We start from the raw sequence: 23,724 nt of genomic DNA, 5'->3' as shown, positions 1-23,724 counted from the left end.
TCCCTCCATCTGCCCAAGCAGGTGCTGAAATGTGGCGACTTGTGACAACAAACATTATTATTAGGTGAGCTTTTAAAGGGTTCCCCAGTGACCTCAATATGCTCAATTAATGAGGCAGGTGACTTAACTTTGCTGTCCCCACTCTGCTCTCTTTCCCCCACCCACCCCAAGTCCACAGGAAACATCAGAGTAGGGGTCAAAGATTGCACACGGGCTACCATTGTTTTTTTTTTCCTTCCTCCCCAGTTGCATCCCAAATTGAGACACAATCTAGTATGAGAACAGAGAGACCGGTAAAGATATGTAGAACTGGGGTTGGGAACCAACAGACAACTCGGCAAACCTGGATGTAACACTTTAACAATAAGGCAGTGGAGGAATTGAGAGGGGTGATGTAGAGGTGGAGACGGCAGCTGTCTGTGTATGCACTCCAGTGGTTAATGTCACAATCGTAGAATGAAGAAGCGGAGGAGCGTGGTAGGTATAGTTCCTTCGAGAAGGAACTATACTTGCACTTGGGCATTGTGAGAAGAGATCTCATTACTGCAGGTATTGTGACTATTATTAGGAAAGGAAGTGGGGTGTATAACAAAGTCAGGGCAGTCCCTCACTTAGTATGCCATAAAAGAAGAGGCATTTATGGGAATGATGTGATTGACACTGTCAAAGGTTGAAGGCAATTTGAGGAGGGATGACGTACCATGGTCAGAGTCGCAGAGTTCCATTTGTGCCTTGGGGGAAAAAAAGAGTACAGCTCATTAGAGGTATTGAAGTGGGGAGTTGTGGGAAAGATGAACATGGGGCGCGATTCTCCCGACTTACGAAAAATCGGAGAATAGCGGGCGGCATAAATTTTTACGGACACACTGGTCCGACGCCCTCCCGCTATTCCCCCACGCCCGCCTCCCGACACGAATCGCTGCCCGCCGTTTCTTTGCAGCGATTCACACCTGGCCGATGGGCCGATTTCCAAGGCCTTTACGGCCGTTTTTACAAGCGTAAAACACACCTGCTCTGACCGTTCGTAAAAACGGCTGTAAAGTCCCGTTCTCGGGAACCATGGCACCGATTGGCACGGCCGTACCACGGGTGCCATGGGCCCGCGATCGGTGCCCACCGATCGCGGGCAGCGGGTACTTACCCCGCGCACTCTTTCTCCCTCCGCCGCCCCGCTGGATCCATTTGCGGGGCAGCTGAGGGGCATACCGGCCCGCGCATGCGTGGGTTTCACGCATATGTGTGATGACGTCATCCGCGCATGCGCGTGTTGGAGTCATCCAATCCGCGCATGCGCGGCTGACGTCATCTGATGCGTCAGCCGTCGCTAACTTTGGCTAGCGGGCTTAACGGAATTCGTTAAGCCCACGATGCCGGAGTTCACGGCCGCGCGATGCTAGCCCCGACCGGGGAGATGAATCGGTTCCCGGTCGGGGGGGGCGGAGGCTGGCGTCAAACGCGCCCGTTTTTGACGCCAGCTTCCCGATTTTTCGTAACTCGGGAGAATCGCGCCCATGGATTTGGAAGCTAACAGCAAATTAAATTACAATGGAGAGACTGAAGATAGACAGCAGTTTTCGAGGATTGGGAGATCAAGGGCACAGTAAATTGTAGCTTATAAGTCCACCTGGCGTCTAAGGCAACTTCATTTTCCAGACATACTGATCATGATTTGCATATACTCTGCATACAAGTCACCCCCCTTTTCAGCCACAACATGATATACTCTCATTAGTAGTAGACCTCCATTTTTACTCCACAAATGCACATTATATTTAGTGGTTTATAACTGGACACAAGGCATCAAGCAGGCAGTACCTGTGTTTTGAAGATGTGCCGTAGTTTACAACTTTTGCCTTGGATGCTGATGATATTTGGTGACCACCCACGTCCACACCAGCAGTTCACTTTCATACTTGGCATATAAGTTGACCCCTGTCTTTGAAAGGATTTTTCAAGACCTCAAAGGCAGAGTTCTACGGCAACCCTACGGTAATTTTTGGGGGAAGGGCGATGGCACTGTTTTCCTTAGTATGCAATTTATACAAAATAAAAATGTGTAATTTTTCTTTGGAGATTGCATAATTTTCTGAGTCAATATAATAGCTGTTAACTATACTAACATTTATTTTGCAGTGAAAGCAATGATAGATCTAGAAGTTAAGAATGGAATACCATCTCACCGAATTATTTTGGGAGGATTTTCTCAGGTGATGTATCATATGAGCAAGACATCATGCCTACTGCAATAAAAGCTGGAAATACCTAGCTGATCGGGTAGCATCTCTGGAGAGAAAGAGAATTAATGTTTCAGGTTAAGATTATCTTTATAAGAACATTCTGATTAAAGATCATTGAGACCTGAAAGTGTTCACTCTGTTTCTCTTCACAGATGCTGCCTGATCTGCATGTTTCCAGCATGTTTTTATTTCAGATTTCCACCATCCACCGTATTCTGTCTTTGTTTTCATGTCTAATTTGTTGGTCTATACAATATTGATGATTGATTATCACTAAAACATTAGATTTCTTTTCCTTCCATTACAGTGGTACTGTAGAAAAGACACTGCCAAAATTAAAGTATAATAAGTCCTAATTTTTGCTAACTTTGAAGTGAGACTGAAGCTGTTTTCCCATAATTTACAATGTTGCAAATTTTAATGTTTCTCTGGGTATTTATTGCTGGTATTTGTTTTATGTTTTAGAAATAACAACCAGGGATATTTACAGAACTGTCCCTCGTGTGACATCATGATCTATTTTAATTGCATTGGAGCATTGGCAATGTTCATGATTTTAATTTAATTTTGCAGTTTCTTTCTGAAGTGCCTGTCAATACATTCCGTATATATTAAGTGCTAGTGACACAGAAAATCAAGCAAAGCTGATAGATCTAAAGTGGGGGTACCAATTCTTCTGAGAATATGGGCTTTATGAGACTATTTTGAGGAATTAGGCAATGCACGAGATAAATGACCTTGTTCTAAAGTTACTGCTCTCCAAAAACATACTAAATGAATTGCCTGATTCCTTTTGGTGGGTGGAAAATCATAAATAACAAGTAACTTTGTTATTGCAAAAGCTAATTATTGCTCAAAGATAAAAGAAAGAACATCACTAGGCCTGGAACGGTCTAGAGGCTGATCTCATCTCTGTGTTGGGGAAATGTATGTTAAAATCCTGATTTTTGTTTACACTCACCCAACATCTTGAGGATAATGAGTTCTATCATTAACCCTGGAAACTAAAACATGCATAGAAAAGGCTTATTTTGAGGCTAAAGGGCAGGTAAGAAGCAACTCCATACTTCCAGAATGCCGAATTTGCATACCACCACAACTGGTCCACAGCAGATGCCATCTCCCTGGCCCTACACCCATCCCTGGAGGATCTGGACAACAAGGACTCCTACGTCAGACTCCTATTCATTGACTACAGTTCTGCCTTCAACACCATAATCCCAGCCAGGCTCATATCAAATCTCCAAAACCTAGGACTTGGCTCTTCACTCTGCAACTGGATTGTCACCTTTCTGACCCATAGGCTACAATCAGTAAGAATAAACAACAACACCACCTCTGCGATAGTCATCAATACCGCAGCCCCACAAGGCTACGTACTTGCCCCCCTACTATACTCCCTCTTCACACACCAATGTGTGGCAGGATTTGGCTCCAAATCCATCTACAAGTTTGACGACAATTCGACGCTGTGGATCAGATCTCGAACAACGATGAGTTAGAATACAAGACGGAAATAGAGAACCTAGTGGAGTGGTGTAACAACAACAATCTCTTCCTCAATGTCAGCAAATCTAAGCTGGTCATTGACTTCAGGAAGCAAAGCATTGCATACACCCCTGTCGACATCAAAGGGCCGAGGTGGTGGTGGTGGTGGTTGACAGCTTCAAATTCCTAGGTGTAGACATCACCAACAATCTTCTGGTCCACCCACATCAACGCTATGACCAAGAAAGCACAATAGGGTCTAAACCTTCTCAGGAAACCGGAAATTTGGCATGTCCACATTGACTCTTACCAACTTTTACAGATGCACCATAGAAAGCATCCTATCTGGCTGTATCACGGGTATGGCAACTCCTCGGCCCAAGACCATAAGAAACTACAGAGAGTCGTGGGCACAGCCCAGTTCATCTCACGCACCTGCCTCCCATCCATTGACTCTGTCTACACCGCCATCTGCCTTGGGGAAAACAGGCAGCATAATCAAAGACCTAGCTTATTCACTCTCTTTCAACTTCTTCCATCGGGCAAGAGATTCATAAGTCAGAACACTCGCTAACCGATTCAAAAACAGCTTCTTCCCCACTGTTACCAGACTACTAATCGACCGTCTTATAGGGCTGACTTGATCTCTTCACACATTATCTCTACTGAGTAGTACTACACTCCTGTATGCTTCACCCAAGCCTGTGTATGTATTTACATTGTGTATTTATGCTTGCCCTTTGTATTTTTTTTCATGAATGGAATGATTTGGGGCAGCAGGGTAGCATGGTGGTTAGCATAAATGCTTCACAGCTCCAGGGTCCCAGGTTCGATTCCCGGCTGGGTCACTGTCTGTGTGGAGTCTGCACGTCCTCCCCCTGTGTGCGTGGGTTTCCTCCGGGTGCTCCGGTTTCCTCCCACAGTCCAAAGATGTGCGGGTTAGGTGGATTGGCCATGCTAAATTGCCCGTAGTGTCCTAATAAAAGTAAGGTTAAGGTTATGGGTATAGGGTGGATACGTGGGTTTGAGTAGGGTGATCATGGCTCGGCACAACATTGAGGGCCGAAGGGCCTGTTCTGTGCTATACTGTTCTATGTTCTATGATCTGTCTGAACTGTACACAGAACAATAATTTTTACTGTACCTCGGTACCCGTGACAATAAACTAATCCAATCCAAGGCGTCTACCATGAACACTGATCTGCTATGTCTATGATTGCATAGATTTCTCAACTGTTCCAAACTTTTGGGTTGAATCCTATTGAACATCAGTCATTTTCAGTGTAGAAGGACACTAGATGGGTGTAGATCCTGTTATGATCCATAGACCGGACCCCCAGTTTTCAGTAAAATCCAGTTAGGAACCAATGTGTAGACACTTGCATAGTGAATAAGGCCACAGTGAATGAGGGGTGTTCTAACAAACAAAAATAGGCATCCCTACATAAGGTCAAAAAGATGAAACAATTTGCAATATCTATCTTGTATGCTAACATTCGGGGCTAATCTGAGGCACGTGTGAATAAACATGCAAACTGTGGTCGAATACACTAAATGCCAAACGTGATCAATATGGAATCCACTGATTACTCAAAGCACTCAGATTTCAATAACATTGAGTCAACCAATCTCCCTGAAATTCACTCGGTCTCTCACTCGCGGGTCTCTCACTCGCGGGTCTCTCACTCGCGGGTCTCTCACTCGCGGGTCTCTCACTCGCGGGTCTCTCACTCGCGGGTCTCTCACTCGCGGGTCTCTCACTCGCGAGTCTCTCACTCGCGAGTCTCTCACTCGCGAGTCTCTCCAAGCGTTTCTTCAACTCAGACAGCATCAACAGCAGCCCACCTTACAGGGTTTCAGTCTCATCCCAAGATTGCGTTCCCTGGGATTCATAGAATCATAGAATTTACAGTGCATAAGGAGGCCATTCGGCCCATTGAGTCTACACTGGCCCTTGGAAAGAGCACTCTAGTTAAGCCCACGCCTGCACCCTATCCCCGTAACCCCACCTAACCTTTTTTTTTTGGACACTAAGGGCAATTTATCATGGCCATTCCACCTAACCCGCACATATTTGGACTGTGGGAGGAAACCGGAGCACCCGGAGGAAACCCACGCAGACACGGGGAGAACGTGCCGACTCCGCACAGACAGTGGTTCAAGCTGGGAATCGAACATGGGACCCTGGAGCTGTGAAGCAACTATGCTAACCACTGTGCTACCGTGCTGCCCATGATTCCTGGGTATACACTGAAACACCAACTTGTGGGTGGCATAGTGGATAGCACTGTTGCCTACGGCGCCGAGGACGTTTCGATTCCAGCCCGGGTCACAGTCTGCGTGGAGTTTGCACGTTCTCCTAGTGTCTGCGTGGGCACACCTCTATCTATCTATATATATATATATATATATATATATATATATATATATATATATATATATACGCACACACTCACACACACACTCTCACACACACTCTCACACACACTCTCACACACACTCTCACACACACACTCACACACACACTCACACACACACTCACACACTCACTCACACACCCACACACTCACACACTCACACACTCTCTATACGATGCACTGCAGGAACTCCTAAGGCAGCACCTTCCAAACCCACAACCACTACCATCGAAGGACAAGGGCAGCAGATGTATACTAGCTTTGAGATCTCTCCAAGGCACTCCTCATCCTGACTTGGAAATAGATCGCCTTTCTTTCACTATCGCTGGTCAAAATCCTGGAACTCCCTCCCTATAGCACAGTGGGTATACCTACACCACATGAATGCAGCGGTTCAAGTAGGCAACTCGCCACCACCTTCTCGAGGGCATTTTAGGATGGCAACAAATGCTGGCCTAGCCAGCGAAGCCCACATCCCAGAAAGATTTACTTTAAAAAAACTTAGCTTGATGGTTGCGCCAAGCAGAATACCATTCTAAAGGGGTACCTTTGCCCCAGTGCCCTGCAGCACAGTCGCCAACCTTCAACTGCATTCTTGATCATTCAACCAGTCCTGGATTTTCTGTACGGTAAATTGGCTGGAATACGGCAATACAATTTCTCGTGTTGAACTACGAAATCCACTTCAGCCCTCGGTCAAATTCCACGCACCCCACTGAGGGGAGTGTCATTTATGCGAGAGGAGGTTTTTTTGGGGGGGGGTGGGGGAAGAAGAAAATACTAAGAGGAAGCTTCATGTGAAGTGCTGGCTGGCTTGTGGTGGGGTAAGAGGAGCTGATTGACATGGGAACACATTCCTCCCAGAACGTTTCGCTATTCGGTTCTCGCTGTAGCGGCTGGCTTCCTTGGCGACGGCTGCTACCGGGAGGCAGAGGGTCCTGCCTTGCACACTATACAGAGCATGTAATTGCGTCGAGTACAACCCTTTTATTGCGATTTAAAAAAAAAAAAAATCACATTGACGGTCAACTGCATAATCAGTATATCATCTACATCATCGAAGGTCTGTACAGCAAAGGAAATTGTATGGAGTGATGTGATGCAATTTGAAAAATCTTTGGCAGTTGTTAGGGAGGTAGCCTTTGGTTCTATTGTGCTCTCTGGGAATCAGGATTCCATCCCTAATCATTTTTTTAAAAAAACAGATGGGTAACATAAACCCATGGCTAAGTGCTGCCCAAAATTACTGATTTTGCATATCTGGAATACTGATTTCTTTTTCGAAAAGGTTGGCAGCTCTGTTCAAGGCTTCTTCTGGGGCCGCTACTATTACCAGGGCTTCCCAAGTCCCCTTCACTTCTACTCAGTGCTATTTTCCTACTTAGAGCCTGGTTCTCTGCCCCCTCGCAATTGAATTGGGACCTTTTCCTGTCCAAGTCTGTTTGGAACGTCTAGCTGTCCCTTCTCCCTATCTGCTGCATGGGACAATTCATCTGTGGTGCTCTGCTCTTGGTCACCTGGATTTTCAAGCTGTTTTCTTGTGCACAAATGCACTGCGCCAAAAGAAAAGTAAAAGTGCTAAGTTCTGCATGTGCAGTCTGCTCCCGGTCTGTGCATGCGCAACCGTTTCAAGTCACGTCGGGAATTGAAGTTCCGAACTTCCGAGCTCTTCATAGAGAAGTTTGACTTTCGCAAGAACAATTATTGGTCACATCTTCCAACTTGCACGATATTAATTAATCCTCAATTCTATGTTGTAGGCTGCTGCTTAAATACCATAATGTATTAAGAGTCTCACAAATGAGTAAATAAAATCATAGTTACCAATAGCTAGTCAACTTCAATTTATTGAACTTGTACTCCAAAGTAACTTGAAATTTATTAAAGTCTCATTCATGAGAAGCATGCTGCACAACAGACTTCTCCCAGTCCCCACTAATTTGTTGTGCAGTGCAAAACTGAATGAATGACAATTCTAGTACACAGAATTGGGGAATAAATGGCTACAGATTCATTTGTTCTTATTGTGAAGACCCCCAGACCAGACCACAGCATAAGTTAGGATACTGGAGAGGAACCTTAAAACATTTTTTTTAATTTATAAAACTGTGAACAGATACTTCACTCCAGGAGTGATTCCACTGACAAATGGGATATGTTATATCAAAACAATTTTATTCTTAACACAGGAATGAACACATTAACATCACAGAAAATGGTTTACAGTTAACAGACTGTACAGTGGTTATCACTGCTACATTACAGTGCTAAGAACCCAGATTCAATTCCAACCTTGGGTAACTATGTGGAATTTGCATACACTCCCGTGTCTGCATGGGTTTCCACCAGATTCCCCCATTTCCTCCCATAGTCCAAAGCAGGTTAGGTAGATTGGCAATGATCAGTTTCCCCTTTGAGTCCAAAGGTTAGGTGGAATTTTGGGTTTATGGGAGAGTGGGCCTATGTAGAGTACTCTTTCCAAGGGCTGGTGCAGACTCAATAGGCTGCATGGCTTACTGCACTGAAAATTCTAGGATTAACTGTATTATGACCATTTTACTGAGGCTAACCATGACCCTCAATTATCTGAACCCCAAAGAGTCTCCTTTCTTAAAAACTAAACTCCATTTGTCCGATATAGGTAAACAGTATACATGGTTGGAATGAATGATGATCTCGCTATTACAATATCTTAATTGCAACTTGTACTACCACAGAGTCTGGAAACCTGAACCTGGATTCTTTAATAATATACTGCAACAGATATATATATAATACCTGAACTTGGCTTTTTAAAAACATTACTGCGGCAGATATAAAGTACATGTACCAATTTCTTACATTCATCACATTATAAAAGCTTTCATATTTCAATAGAAGCTTTCATATTTCAATAGAAGCTATCATAAAGCTATCCTTATTTTGAAATTATGTATGTGGTTACGTGCAGTGAGGGACTGTTCACGTTTAAAGAAGAAATCCAAAGCACTCGACAATTATCTGACAGAACTACGACACAATTTCATATTTTTAAACAGCAAATTTTATTGCATAAAAAAGTTAAACAAAGCAAGCTTTATAACTTTATAGCTTGTAACTACTTAGCGATAAAGTCAGTGCTACCTTTTACTTCCCTCTAGTTCCCTTATCATATGAAATCTTCTCTTTTCCTCGGACCAACCCAAAGTTATGCCTAGTCCTCTTTAATTTACTTATATTATCCTCCATATTCCAGCTTTTTTTTTAAGGTAAAAACTTTGGCTAAGCAATCCTCCAAATTTCTTTAAAGACTTTGACTCTTCAGCTCCTTGTCCTGGCTTTGGATATACATAGTTTTTTTCCCAGTCTCCTTTTGCAGCTCTTGTAATGCTCTTTCCTCGGTAACCATTCAAGCTGACTACTTTCTGCCACAAGGCAGAAACCTAAGCCACTGTCCCCAGCCACATTCTATGCAATGAATGATAAAGTTAGTATTTTCTCTGCTTGAATGCAGGCCTGACTAGCATCCATATTCTTTGGCTGCCCCACTCAGTGAGTTACAGCCTACACAAGACCAAGTCTGCAACTGCCTCTTCCACATCCTAAACTGAACTGCTTGTTTCTGTCTAAATTAGACAAAGAACCTTCTAAGTAAGGCTCCACCCAAATCACTATGGCAATGTGATATGCTTTGGGATGGTTTAAACAGAAAAGCAAACCTAACTCTTTCTGAAACTAATATAAATAATTTATATTTCTAATGGAGTTTTACAATCCTTTTCTCCAGAATTGTTGGTCCTGTTAAAGAGTTCTATTGTTAACAACTTTGGTTTTACCTTCCCTTGTTCTGGGAATTACATACCTGATTAAAATCTTCTATTGAAGTAAGGGTAGACCTTCTGGCTCAATTACAGGTCCAGAGATGGGTCAATCAGTGTTCAAGGCTTACACTTCAAACTCTGACTTTGAAAGATAAACATAGGTTCGCTTTTAACTCTAATTGATTCCAAGCTTGTTTGAATTGCATTTACTTCAGGATTGCTCATCAATTTCTGAGTCAGTTCCACCCATTTATGTACAGTTAAAACATAAATTCTGAAAACTAAAAGTTACATATAAACTTGATTTTCTCCACAATATCAAAATCAACAGGAGTTTGGCCTTGTAGCAGGCTTGTAATCTTAAAATTGATCTGAGGATTTTTTTTCGTGCACATAATCTTTTTATTAGGATGGGTAAGATTTCCGCTCCTACAGAGCAAAATACTGCAAATGCTGAAAAACTGAAATATAGGAAATACTGTAAATACTCAGCAGATTTGGCATAACCTGTAGAGAGAGAAACGGTGTTAACATTTAAGGTCAGTTAATTTTATTGACCTGAAATGTTTATTCTGTTATCTCACTGCACAAATGATGCTGGCCCTGCTGAGTATTTCTTTGATTTTCAATTTGTTCTATTCTGTGATTCATGTCAAAATGTATGCCTGTGTTATTGGGCTCTGCTGCCTTTCTTTTAATGTCAAAATAGCATTCTGAAACTTGCTCCCTAGGATCATAGATGAAGAAAAGCACAGGCATATTGTAGCAGAGGATGAGGGGCACCCATGGAACTGTGCCTTGATCAAGAGTACACTGATCAACATGAGAAAAATTGAAACAAACATATGGAAATCTATTCCTCTTAACATTTGGTAATATGGAATATATATTCCCTTCCTGTAGGACCACATTTAATTTACCTAAGTGCATAGGTTGAACTAAGTTTGAGACCAGATTAATGTTCTAGTAGTACTGAACACTAGAATTGGCCACACCCCTTGCCAAGCTGTTCCATTACAGCTACAATATTGGCATCTATCCAACAATGTGGAATGGCCTGTTCATAAAACGCAGGACAAATTCAACCCAGCCAATTACTGTCCCATTAGTCTACTCTGGATCATCAGGCCAGATTCTGGCAGCTCCCTAAGGCAGGACTGTCCATCTCCAGTCTGTAAACAGTCAGTTGAGTATTCAATGACGACAGGAAAGGTCTTTCTTTGAGAGGTCTCCACCCTGACTTTTTTAAATGGGGGTGGACGCTGTGCCCGTCGCGCCCCCCCCCCCCCCCCCCCCGGTGTGAAATTCAGCACTTGGGTCTGCTTCCACGGATGATGCCCAATTCTGTGATCCCCTGCACTGTTCTACATTGTCAAACAGCAATGTGAGACCAAATTTTCCAGATATTAAAGGGGGAGGGAATGAGCAAATAGGACCATTATTCCAAGCCATCCTCTTTGGCCCTTGCCTTTCATTCTATTCCCCCTTCCTAGGTTGAGCTAGACTGTTCACAATGTCACCATTTTAATCCACGCTGAGCTGAGATTCTTGCCCCATATCCTGTCTATCACAGAGCTTGCTTCTTTCCCCTTGAGTAACTTTGCTTGAATTTGCTCATGCCTCAAACCATCTAATGAAACTCTCATTGTTGCTTTTGTCACTTCCAGACTCATTTACCTTGACAAAATCCTGATTGGCTTCCATCCTACATGGTCTATAAAACTCATCAAACCTCTGCTGTCTATGCAATATTTTACAAATTCTATTCTCCGAACACAGCAGTCTCCTGGTGACCCACATCTTCAATTTAAAATAAAAACAAATGCTGGATAAACTCAGCAGGTCTCGGAGCATCCGTGGAGCGACAAACTGTTGTTGAGAAGGCTGTAATGTGCCTCGTTGGAAGGTGAGGTCTCCTTCCAGTTTGTGTTGGTCTTCAATGGAGAATTGCAGCCAGCTGAGGGCAGACATGTGGACACGAGAGCAAGATGCTGAGCTCAAATGGCAAGTGGCTGGAAGGTTGAGGTCACGCTTTCAGACGGAGCAAAGGTATTCCGCAAAGCGGTCAGCCAGTCTACGTTTAGTCTCTCCAATGAAGGAGAGACCGAATTAGGAGCAGTGAATAGAGAGACCAAGTTGGAGGAAGTGCAAGAGAAATGCATCACCTGGAAGCAATGTTCTGGCCTGTGGACTGGGAGGAGGTAAAGTGATGGGTGCTGCACCTTCTGCGATTGCATGGGAAGGTGCTATGGGGAAAGTGATGAACAATTGGATCAGCGTGTGTCGGAACAGATACTGCAGATACTGAGAAACTGGGAGAAGGCGATGGAATCCTTTCAGGGAGCTGGGTATGAGGAGCTGATATCTGTCTATGTAGTGGTGGGAGTCAAAGGTTGTATTGGTAATCCAACTCACTAGTCTGGTCCTGCTTCTCTCCGCTGTCTTTACCACCGCCCCATATCCTTTGGTCCTCCGCTCCAAATACTATTTCTAACTGCTACTACGATGTTTTAGCATCAACTACTTCTTGTGGTAATGAATTCCACAGGCCAACCACTCTCTGGTGAAGACATTTCTCTGTCCCAAATGGTCAATCTGGTATCCTCAGACTGTGACCCCTGGTTCTGGACACCCCCACTATCAGGAACATCCTTCTTGCATCTACCCTGTCTAGCCCTGTTAGACGTCTATAGGTTTCTGAGATCCGACTCTCCGCATTCTTCTGAACATAGCGAAAATATGTTTTCAGGAGTATCTTGAAGCAAAGAAAGATAGGGAGGCTCTGAAATTTAGTAAGTGTTGCAATCCCTGTGGGGGAACCGTAAACCAAAATAACCAAATTTACTGCAGACTAGTTCTTGAATTCACCGCATTAAAAACTTGTGATGAGGTAGGTGAACAACGTTTGTGGGCACCTGAAGAAATAATAAATAAATGGAAACCGTTGTTAGATGAAAGCTGGTGATGGGGGAGCCAAATAATAGTTGCAGCCATTGAAGGAACCAAAAATCCGAAGGAAACAATTTGGAGAGAAGTTTGCCACCTACTCTGCCTGAAACAATCTCGGTAGCTCTGTATCCTGCATCAACAAATTTGGGTTTTGCAAAACACAGGCTGAGCTCGGGTTGTGCCTTGTTTTGGGAAGAAAGGGAGCAAGGGAGTGCTAAAAATTTATGGCACATTCTATACACGCAGGTCCTTCCAGAGAGAAAAATGGTGGAATTTTTTGACGCCATGGGACCGTTTGATGAGTACAGAGTGATGGGGCTTGTACATAACAATTTGAGGGTTGGCAGTATTTAACCTCCGAAGTCTGGTAGAGCCGAAAAACCAGGCACCAAAACATACAAAGAAATAGTGGAATTTTGCAGGGTCACTATCCACCAAAACCTTTAGTCATCGCAGGTTTCTTAAGCACATTCAAGAAGGTGAATTCATTGCATAGTTTGTAGCTACCCTGAAAAGATTGACTGAACACTGAATTTGGGGGTGTGTCAATGATCCCATCAGAGGTAGAAGTGGTTCCGTTGAGGGGCCATTCCGAGCAGTTAAATGGACAAGTGGCAGATTTGTACTTGTACATCGTCAAAGGAAATGATTCACCACTAATTGGAAGAGATCAAAATTAGTTTGGGCCTAGGTAAATCTGATGACAAACTTCAAATCGCTACTACCCAAAATCTGAGAAACATTCTATTGGCTTCAGCGGTGAGCTGCAAAGCAGGAAGGATATCTTGGTAAAGCTGAAGATTAAATAAAAAAGTCAGGTGAGATGCTCAAATAGTAGGTCAGTGTCATATACAATCAGACCTGAGGCAGAATTGGAACAGCTGGTCAAAACCTGTTGATGTGAGTGACTGGGCTATGCCAATTGTACCTGTGATGAGCGAAGATGCATCTGTATGCATTTGTGGTGATTTTAAAGTCACTATTAATCCTGTACAGTGTGCAGAGCATACTGTGTACCCCATGGGGATTGATCTATTTGCTGGGTTGGCTGGAGGCAGCATATCTTCAAATGAATGTTGTTATAGGAATAGCAACAGTTCTTGATGATTCTGTCCCACAGAGTTATTTTGATGCAAAAGATTACCATTTGGCATTACTTCAAGGCCAATGTTATTCCAACAAGCTATTGACCAAATCAAGTGGCATAGTCTAGTGCTACATAGATGACATTCTGGTTACTGGGAAGAATGAGGAAGAACATCTCTGCAACCTAGATGCCACATTCCAGAGATTAGAAAATTCTGGACTAAGTGTCCGAAAAGGCAAATGTGAAGTTATTGAATATCTGGGTCACGTCATCAATGCTTAAGTGCCGTTGAAAGTTAGAGCCATTACCAAAGCACCTGCACTTCAAAATGTCAACCAATTATGATCTATCTTCGGCTTATTAAATTATGATGGAAGGTCCCTAATTTGGCGACCATTCTAAAACCCTTGCGCAACCTGTGTCAAAATAAAAAGTGGAAATGGGGATCAATGTGAGAGAACATTAGGCCATAAGACATAGGAGCAGAATTAGGCCACTTGGCCCATCGAGTCTGCTCCGCCATTCAATCATGGCTGATATTTTCTCATCCCCATTCTCCTGCCTTCTCCCCATAACACGTGATCCTCTTACATTGTGCAAGCCAAAGAGGCACTCCAAGTCAGAAGTCCTGATCCTGATGCATATTGATCTAAATTTGCCCCTGCAACTGGCATGTGATGCATCACCTTATGGGGTTGGGGCGGTGGTTTCCTACAATGCCCACGGGAGAAGAGAAGCCACTAGCCTTCGCATCGAGAAAGAATCACAGAAAATGTAATGCAGCAGAGTCCCTTTGGCCCATCGAGTCTGCACCAACACATGAAAAGCACCTGACTTACCTACCCAATCCCCAAGTGTAGCACTTGGCCCATAGCCTTGAATGTTTGACGTGCCAAGTGCTCGTCCAGGTGCTTTTTAAAGGATGTGAGGCAACCTGCCTCTACCACCTCCCAGGCAGTGCATTCCAGACCGTCACCACCATATGGGTAAAAAGGTTTTTCCTCAAATCCCTCCTAAACCTCCTGCTCCTCACCTTGAACTTGTGTTTACTCTTGACTGAGCTTTCAATTAAAGGGAACAGCTACTTCCTATCCATCCTGTCCATGTCCCTCATAATCCTGTACACCTCGATTAGGTCGCTCCTCAGTTTTCTTTGCTCCAACCCTTTTCCTAACTTAAATGTTCCATCCCAAGCAACATCCTGGTGAATTGTCTCTGCACCCCCTCCAGTACAGTCATATCCTTCCCATAATGTGGCGACCAGAACTGCACACACTACTCCAGCTGTGGCCTCACCAAAGTTCAATACAACTCCAACATGACCTTCCTGCTTTTGGAAAGCCATTATGCGCAGATAGAGAAATCATTTTTGGAATATAGTGGTTCTACCAATTCCTGTATGGGACAAAATCCACCTTGTTGACGGACCATCATCCACTAACACCGATTTTTGTACCTCATACCAGGATTTCATCACTGAAAGCGCAGAGAATGCAGAGGTGGGCATTGCTCTTGTCAGTGATCAAGTACCATCAGTCAAACCTTCATGGGCACGCAGATGGACTCTCCAGATTGCCCTTACCAAATAGTTTGTTGATCAGTTTGTGTGGAAATACTTTCTACTTTGAGCAAGTAGGTAACGCCCCTGTAACTGCAGGACAGGTGAAGAAGCATACCAGAAGAGAGCCAGTTCTGTCAGAAGTTATGCACATGGTGCTTTGAGGCAAGACTTCATGAGCAAACCCTGAGTGAGAGCCATGTTCCACCCGATGAGCTATCTATACAGGTAGGCTATCTCCTCTGGGAGATGAATCGTCATTCTACCATTATTAAGAACACGTAAATTAAACAAATTGCCCACAGTGCAATTTTAAGGTTGAAGGAGACAGCCAGGAGTTATTTTTGGGGGGTTGAGGTTTGATGCTGAAATAGAGAAGGCAGGAATGTGTTTGTCTTGTGCAAAAGTGCGGCACGTGCCACCATTAGCCCCGTTGCACTCGTGGAAATGGCCAGAAGAGCCTGGCAATTGCTACAGGTTGATTACGCTGGACCATTGGGAAGGACATATGTTTCTCATTCTAGTTGATGCTCACTCAAAATGGTCTGAAGTTGTCATCATGAAGTCAACATCATCAGAGAAAAGAATTGAGAAATCGGGTGAAATCTTCAGATTTGGTCAGCCTGAACAACTGGTGAGCGATAATGCACCGCTGTTCATATCTCGAGTTCATAAACTACTTGAAAGAGAACAGAATTAAACACATCCAGGCTGGCAGAATGTTTTGTACAGATGATAAAACATTTGTAGAAGATAACCAGAGAAAAAAATTCATTGTCTAAACCTTTAAGCCAAGTCCTGCTCATGGACAGGAATGCTGCATATTGAACAACCCAACTTTCTCCGGTGTTGCTAATGGTTAAACGTCAACTACGCTCGCAATCTATTTTTCGAAAACCACCCAAGACAAACGAAATTGTCGAGTAAATGCAGCAGGATCAGGTCATATAGTGGAAGAACAAGATGAAACGTGTTTTTGGCTAGGGTCAAGACATTCTGGCAATAGTAAAAAGTGGATTCCTGTCACCATCTTAGCAAAGATAGGACCAAGTCTCCTACACCGTACAAACCCAAGACGATGAAATATGGAGAAGGCTGTCACATACTAAGTCAACCCCAGATCACTATGTCCACTCTGGTTAAGATAACCATTGATGGCACTCGCACCAAGCCAAAGACACCAGAGGTTGAAGCAAGTACTAAAAAGCAAACTCCTGACTTTCTCCGACAATCGCACACCGAACGACCAATTCTGGAACACCTGACTTGACTGTTGGTTGATTGTTTTTGTTGATTGATTGTTTATGTTCCTGATTGATAATGCTATACTGTTTATTGTGTCTGGAGGGGGATTTAGAGGGGGAGGAAATGTTTTGTATTCAGTGTTTTTTTTAATGTTTCGTCACAAACAGCCTTTTAACTGAACAGGGGCACTTTTAAAAGTATTATTGTGTGATGTAATCTCTGTTAGCATGGGCAGTCTAACATCGCAACCTGTGGTGTTAACATCTTCTAAATGAAGTCCTGCATTTTGGTTGAACCTCCCAAGGCCTGTAGGCTCTTATCTTGAATAAATATTTTCAAATATTCTTTTTTAAAAATTCAAATTCCATTGACATTTTAACGAAATTACAAATATTTCTTGCTGTAATGCTTTTGGGTCCAAGGTTGTCACCGGAGGTGATTCAAGAGCTTTATGGCCTTGGTAGCTGAAGGCATGGCCACTGATAGTGGAACAATTAAAATTGGGGATCTTCCAGAGATACCTTGACATGCTCTGGAGCTGATGGGGGTTACAGAAATTGTGGGTCTGGAGCAGAGGGGAGGGTGTGCAGCCATGGAGATATTTGAAAACGAGCATGAGAATTTTAAAATTGATGCACTGCTTAACCAGGAGCATGGGTGAAAAGTTATTTTTTGAGAGTTAGGACACAAGCAGCAAAGTTTTTTTTATAAATACTTTTTATTAAGATTTTCACAAAATATAAACAACAAAACAATATTAACAAAACAACCATGGTAAAAACCCAAGAACAACACCCACCCAACTACAAAAGCAACTGCAAACAAAGAAGAAAAAAAAGAGCAAACAAAAGGGAAAGAAATAACACCCGCCATATCCCACAAACCCATGTACACAGTTCCCCCTCCCACCGAACCAAACTCCTCCCCCCCCCCCCCCCCCCCCCCCCCCAGTTGCTGATGCTATCGGCCTATTTCCCTACCGTTCCGCCAGGAAGTCCAGGAAAGGCTGCCACCGCCTAAAGAACCCTTGTACTGATCCCCTCAGGGCAAATTTCACCTTCTCCAATTTGATGAACCCCGCCATATCATTGATCCAGGCCTCCACGCTTGGGGGGCCTCGCATCCTTCCACTGAAGAAGAATCCTCCGCCGGGCTACTAGGGACGCAAAGGCCAGGACGCCGGCCTCTTTCGCCTCCTGCACTCCCGGCTCCACTGCAACCCCACAAATTGCGAGTCACCAGCCTGGCTTGACCCTGGATCCCACCACCCTCGACACCGTCCTTGCTGCCCCCTTCCAAAACTCCCCCAGCGCTGGGCATGCCCAAAACATATGGGCGTGGTTCGCTGGGCTCCCCGAGCACCTAGCACACCTGTCTTCTCCCCGAAAAACTTACTCATCCTCGTCCCAGTCATGTGGGCCCTATGCAGCACCTTGAACTGTATGAGGCTAAGCCTCGCACAGGAAGAGGAGGAATTCACTCTCCAGGGCATCCGCCCACGTCCCCTCCTCAATCTCCTCGCCCAGCTCCTCTTCCCATTTACCCTTCAGTTCCTCCACCGAGGCCTCATCCACCTCCTGCATTACCCGGCATATGTCCGAAATCCTCCCTCCTCCAACCCACACCCCTGAGAGCACCCTGTCCCGTACCCCACGTGGGGGCAACAAGGGGAACCCCTCCACCTGCCGCCTGGCAAACGCCCTAACCTGCATGTACCGAAACCTGTTCCCCGGGGGGAGCCCAAACTTCCCCTCTAACTCCCCCAAGTGCGCGAACCGCCCCTCCACAAACAGGTCCCTCAACCTCCTAACCCCTACCCTGTGCCAGCCCAGAAATCCGCCATCAATGCTCCCTGGAACAAACCGATGGTTCCCCCGTATCGGGGCGTCAATAGAGCCCCCCACTTCTCCCCTATGCCGTCTCCATTGCCCCCAAATTTTGAGGGTAGCCGCCACCATCGGGCTCGTGGTATACCTCGTTGGAGGGAGCGGCAACGGCGCCGTTACCAGCGCCTCCAGGCTCGTGCCCACACAGGACGCTACCTCCATCCTCTTCCATGCTACCCCTTCCCCGTCCATTACCCACTTACGTACCATCGCTGCGTTGGCAGCCCAATAGTACCCACATAGGTTGCGCAGCGCCAGCCCCCCCTATCCCTGCCCCGTTCCAAGAAAACACTTCTCACCCTCGGAGTCCCATGCACCCACACAAATCCCGTAATACTCCTGTTGACCCTCCTAAAAAAGGCCTTCGGGATAACGATGGAGAGGCACTGGAACAGGAACAAAAACCTCGGGAGCACCGTCATCTTAACGGACTGCACCCTCCCCGCTAGTGACAGCGGTAACACATCCCACCTTTTGAACTCCTCCTCCATCTGCTCCACCAACCTTGTGAGGTTGAGCTTGTGCAGGGCCTCCCAGCCATCTGGACTCCTAGGTACCTGAAGCTCTTCCCTGCCTGCTTCAGTGGGAGCCTACCAATCCCCTCCTCCTGATCCCCCGGGTACACCACGAACAACTCGCTCTTGCCCAGGTTCAGCTTGCACCCAGAGAAGCCCCCAAATTCTCCAAGAATCCTCATCACCTCCGGCATCCTCCCCACCGGGTAGAAGGCCCAAAATTCCCCAAGAATCCTCATCACCTCCGGCATCCCCCCACAGGGTCGAAGGCCCAAAATTCCCCAAGAATCCTCATCACCTCCGGCATCACCCCCACCGGGTCCGCCACATACAGCAACAGGTCGTCCGCATAAAGCGACACTCGATGCTCCTCCCCACCCCGCACCAGGCCCCTCCAGTTCCCTGACTCCCTCAACGCCATGGCCAGGGGCTCAATTGCCAACGCAAAGAGCAAGGGGGACAGGGGACACCACTGTCTCATCCCCTGGTACAACCGAAAGTACTCCGACCTCCTCCTAGTCGTGACTACACTCGCCATCGGGGCCTCATAGAGCAACCTCACCCAACGGACAAACCCCTCCCCAAACCCAAACCTTTCCAACACCTCCCACAGATACCCCCACTCAACCCTATCAAAGGCCTTCTCCGCATCTAATGCCACCACTATCTCCGCCTCCCCTTCCACAGCCGGCATCATAATAACGTTGAGGAGCCTTCGTACGTTTGTATTCAACTGCCTTCCCTTCACAAACCCCGTCTGGTCCTCATGAATGACCCCCGGCACACAATCCTCTATTCTTGTGGCTGAGATCTTTGCCAGCAGCTTGGCGTCTACATTTAGCAGCGAGATCGGCCTATATGACCCACACTGCAGAGTCCTTGTCCCGCTTCAGGATCAAAGAAATCAGCGCCCGTGACATAGTTGGGGCAAAGCCCAGCCCTCCCTTGCCTCGTTAAAGGTCCCGACCAACAGGGGGCCCAACAGGTCCGCATACCTTTTATAAAATTCGGCCGGAAACCCATCCGGCCCTGACGCCTTCCCCGACTGCATGCTCCCTATCCCTTTAACCAGCTCCTCCAGCTCAATCGGCGCCCCCAGTCCCTCCACCTGCCCCTCCTCCACCCTCGGAAATCGCAGCTTGTCCAAGAAGCGCCCCATTCCACCCCCCTCCACCGGGGGTTCAGACCGGTACAGTTCCCCATAAAAGTCCCTGAAGACCCCATTAACATCTACCCCCCTCCGCACCACCTTCCCAGCTCTATCCGTCACTCCCCCAATCTCCGTGGCCGCGTCCCGCTTTCGGAGCTGGTGTGCCAGCACCCTGCTCGCCTTCTCCCCACATTCATACACTGCCCCCTGTGCTTTCCTCCACTGAGCTTCCGCCTTTCTGTTGTCAATAAGTCTAACCTGGCCTGCAGGCTACGCCGCTCCCCTAGCAATCCCTCCTCCGGAGCCTCCGCATATCTCCTATCCACCCTCACCATCTCCCCTATCAGTCTCTCCCTCTGCTCCCCCCTCGCCCTATGGGTTCGGATGGAAATCAACTCCCCTCTAATCACCGCCTTCAATGCCTCCCAGACCGTCCCCACTCTGACCTCCCCGTTTACGTTGGCCTCAAGGTACCCCTCAATACACCCCAAACCCTTCTGGCCACCTCCTCAACTGCCAGCAGCCCCACCTCCAAGCGCCAGAGCAGACATTGTTCCCTCTCCTCCCCCAGCCCGAGGTCCACCCAGTGCGGGGCATTATCCGAAATGGCAATGGCAGAGTGAGTATTCAACATCCTCCACCCTCGAAACCAGCCCCCCTGCTCAGTCCTCGAATAGGCCTTATGCACGTGGGAGAAAAACGAGTACTCCCTTGGCCTTGCAAACCTCCAGGGATCCACCCCTCCCATCTGATCCATAAATCCCCTCAACACCTTAGCCGCCGCTGGCCTCCTACCCGTCCGGGACTTGGATCGACCCAATGGGGGATCCAGCACCATGTTGAAGTCCCCCCCCCCCCCCCAATGATCAGGCCCCCCACCTCCAGGTCTGGAATGCGGCCCAACATACGACGCATAAACCCCGCATTGTCTCAATTTGGGGCGTAAACATTCACCAACACCACCCGCTCCCCCTGCAGCTTACCACTCACCATCACATACCTCCCGCTACTGTCAGCCACCACATTTAACGCCTCAAACAACACCCTCTTTCCCACCAGGATCGCCACCCTCCGATGTTTCTCATCCAGCCCTGGATGAAATACTTGGCCCACCCATCCCTTCCTCAGCCGAACCTGGTCCGCCACTTTCAGGTGTGTCTCTTGGAGCATGGCCACATCTGCCTTCAGCCCCTTCAAGTGCGCAAACACCCGGGCCCGTTTGACCGGCCCATTCAGCCCCCTCACATTCCAGGTTATCAGCCGGATCAGAGGGCTCCCTGCCGATTAGCCATAACCCATCCCCTGCCCACCACTGGCCAGCGTCCCCTGCTTGGCCAGTTCCCCACGGAAGCAACTCTTTCCCCCCCCCCCTCAGCACCCCCTGCATCCTCTAGCTCCTTCCTGACCATTTCGGCAGCAACCCGGTACCCCCCCTCCCAGGCTATGACCCCCTCCTAGCCGCGCCCCTCCCTTCCTAGCACTCCCATGAGCCAGCTAACTTCTGCTGACCCCGTTGACTCCTGCCATACCTCCGACTCCTCCCCACATGGGACTACTCCACCTCCTTCGTGCCCATCAGCAGGCCCCCCCCCCCCCCCCCCCCCCCCCCCCGCTCTTGCGCGGGAAAATAACAGCCAGCAACGGCCCGCGCTTCTCCCCCTGACTCCGCCCCCATCATCCCACAGCACTCCCCGTTTAATCTCCCTGCCCGAACCGGTCCACCAGACCCATACAAAAAGACATAACGACATCGGCCCACCCCCCTAAAGCCAACCCACATCTTGCATTAAACAGAGCAAACACAATTACATTATCATACAAAATCCCCCATCTTAGACCCTCATTTTGAGTCCAATTTCTCGGCTTGCACAAAGGCCCACGCCTCCTCCGGGGACTCAAAATAATGGTGCCGGTCCTTGTACAGACGCGCCGGCTGCAACATGCCAAACTTCACGCTCCATCTGTGAAGCACCGCCTTCGTCCGGTTGAAGCCGGCCCTCCGCTTAGCCACCTCCGCACTCCAGTCCTAGAAGATCCGCACCTCCGTGTTCTCCCCCTTGGTGCTCCGCTCCTTCTTGGCCCTCCGGAGCATGCACTCACGATCCACGAACCGGTGAAACCGCACCTACACCGCCCCGCGGTGGCTCGTTCTGCTTGGGCCTCCTAGCCAGAATTCTGTGGGCCCCCTCCAACTCCAGGGGCCCCTGGAAGGACCCAGCTCCCATCAGCGAGTTCAGCACAACAACCACATAGGCCGCCAGGTCCAACCCCACCAGCCCCTCCGTGAGGCCCAGGATCCGCAAATTCTTTCGCCTCGACCGGTTGTCCAGCTCCTCGAACCGCTCCTACCACGTTTTATGGAGCGCCTTGTGCATCTCCACCTTCCCCGCGACGGCCACGGCCTCATCCTCCCTTTCGAAGGCCTGCTGCTGCAGCTCCCGGATCGCGGCCCCCTGGGCTGTCAGTCTCCATCAGCTCTCTGGTGGTAGCCTTCAGCGACTCCAGCAGCTCCACCTTAAGCTCCTGGAAGCAGCGCAGCAGAGTCTCCTGCTGCTCCTGCGCCCACTGCCTCAGCTCCTCAAGGGCTCCGCCGGCCGCCATTTTGTTTCTCTTCCCCCGCTTTTCCAGGGGTGCTTCCACCGTTTTTCTTTATCCCACTCCTGGTCCGGACCATAGGACCTTAGGGATCTACTCCCGACCCCTTCCCACGTCGGGATTCGTCGACGAAGTTCCGTTGGGGGCCCTGAAAAGAGCCCCAAAGTCCGTTATTAGCGGGAGCTGCCGATCGTGTGGCTTAGCTCCGCATTGCCGCCACCGGAAGTCCCACAGGCAGCAAAGTTAATAATAATCTTTATTCATGTCACAAGTAGGCTTACACTGCAATGAAGTAAGTGTGAAAATCCCCGAGTTGCCACACTCTGGCGCCTGTTCGGGTACACAGAGGGAGAATTTAGAATGTCCAAATCACCTAACAGCACATCTTTGGACTGTGGGCGGAAACTGGAGCACCCGGAGGAAACCCACGCAGACACGTGCACAGATAGTGACCCAAGCTGGGAATCTAACCTGGGTCCCTGCCACTGTTAAGCAACGGTGCTAACCACTGCTACCGTGCAGCCCAGATAACCTCAGGTTTACAGAGGTATAATGTGGAAGGCCAGCCAGGAGTGCGTTAGAATAATTAAATCTAGAGAGAGTGCTGAAATGGATCAGAATGAGCTGACTCAGGGAGGCAGTTAAGTAATTTTATGGCGTGAGAAAGAGATGGTTAGTCGTGGCTGGATGTGGCGTCAGAAGCTCATCTTGTAGTCAAATGTGACTCAAATTGCACAAACAGTTTCTGCCTCAGGCAGTTCCCAGGGAAAGGGATGGAGTCACTGGTTTGTAATGGG

The 23,724-nt window shown here is 47.3% G+C and overlaps 1 protein-coding gene across 3 annotated transcripts in view; it reads left to right on the top strand.

The window, feature by feature from the left end:
- LOC119972522 (acyl-protein thioesterase 1-like) overlaps positions 1 to 23,724 on the top strand; it is a 91,816-nt gene that overhangs the window by 54,844 nt on the left and 13,248 nt on the right. For all 3 annotated transcript variants that reach the window (XR_005462067.1, XM_038809371.1, XM_038809370.1), the window contains exon 6: positions 2,134 to 2,207. Coding sequence is in view for 2 of the 3 variants with exons in the window: in XM_038809371.1 (XP_038665299.1) it covers positions 2,134 to 2,207 (74 nt within the window). In the remaining variant the exon portion in view is untranslated. The remainder of the gene's footprint in view (positions 1 to 2,133; positions 2,208 to 23,724) is intronic.

The sequence above is a fragment of the Scyliorhinus canicula genome, chromosome 10 (assembly GCF_902713615.1).
Source record: "Scyliorhinus canicula chromosome 10, sScyCan1.1, whole genome shotgun sequence".
NCBI lineage: Eukaryota > Metazoa > Chordata > Chondrichthyes > Carcharhiniformes > Scyliorhinidae > Scyliorhinus > Scyliorhinus canicula.
This window is presented reverse-complemented; position numbering and strand designations above follow the sequence as displayed.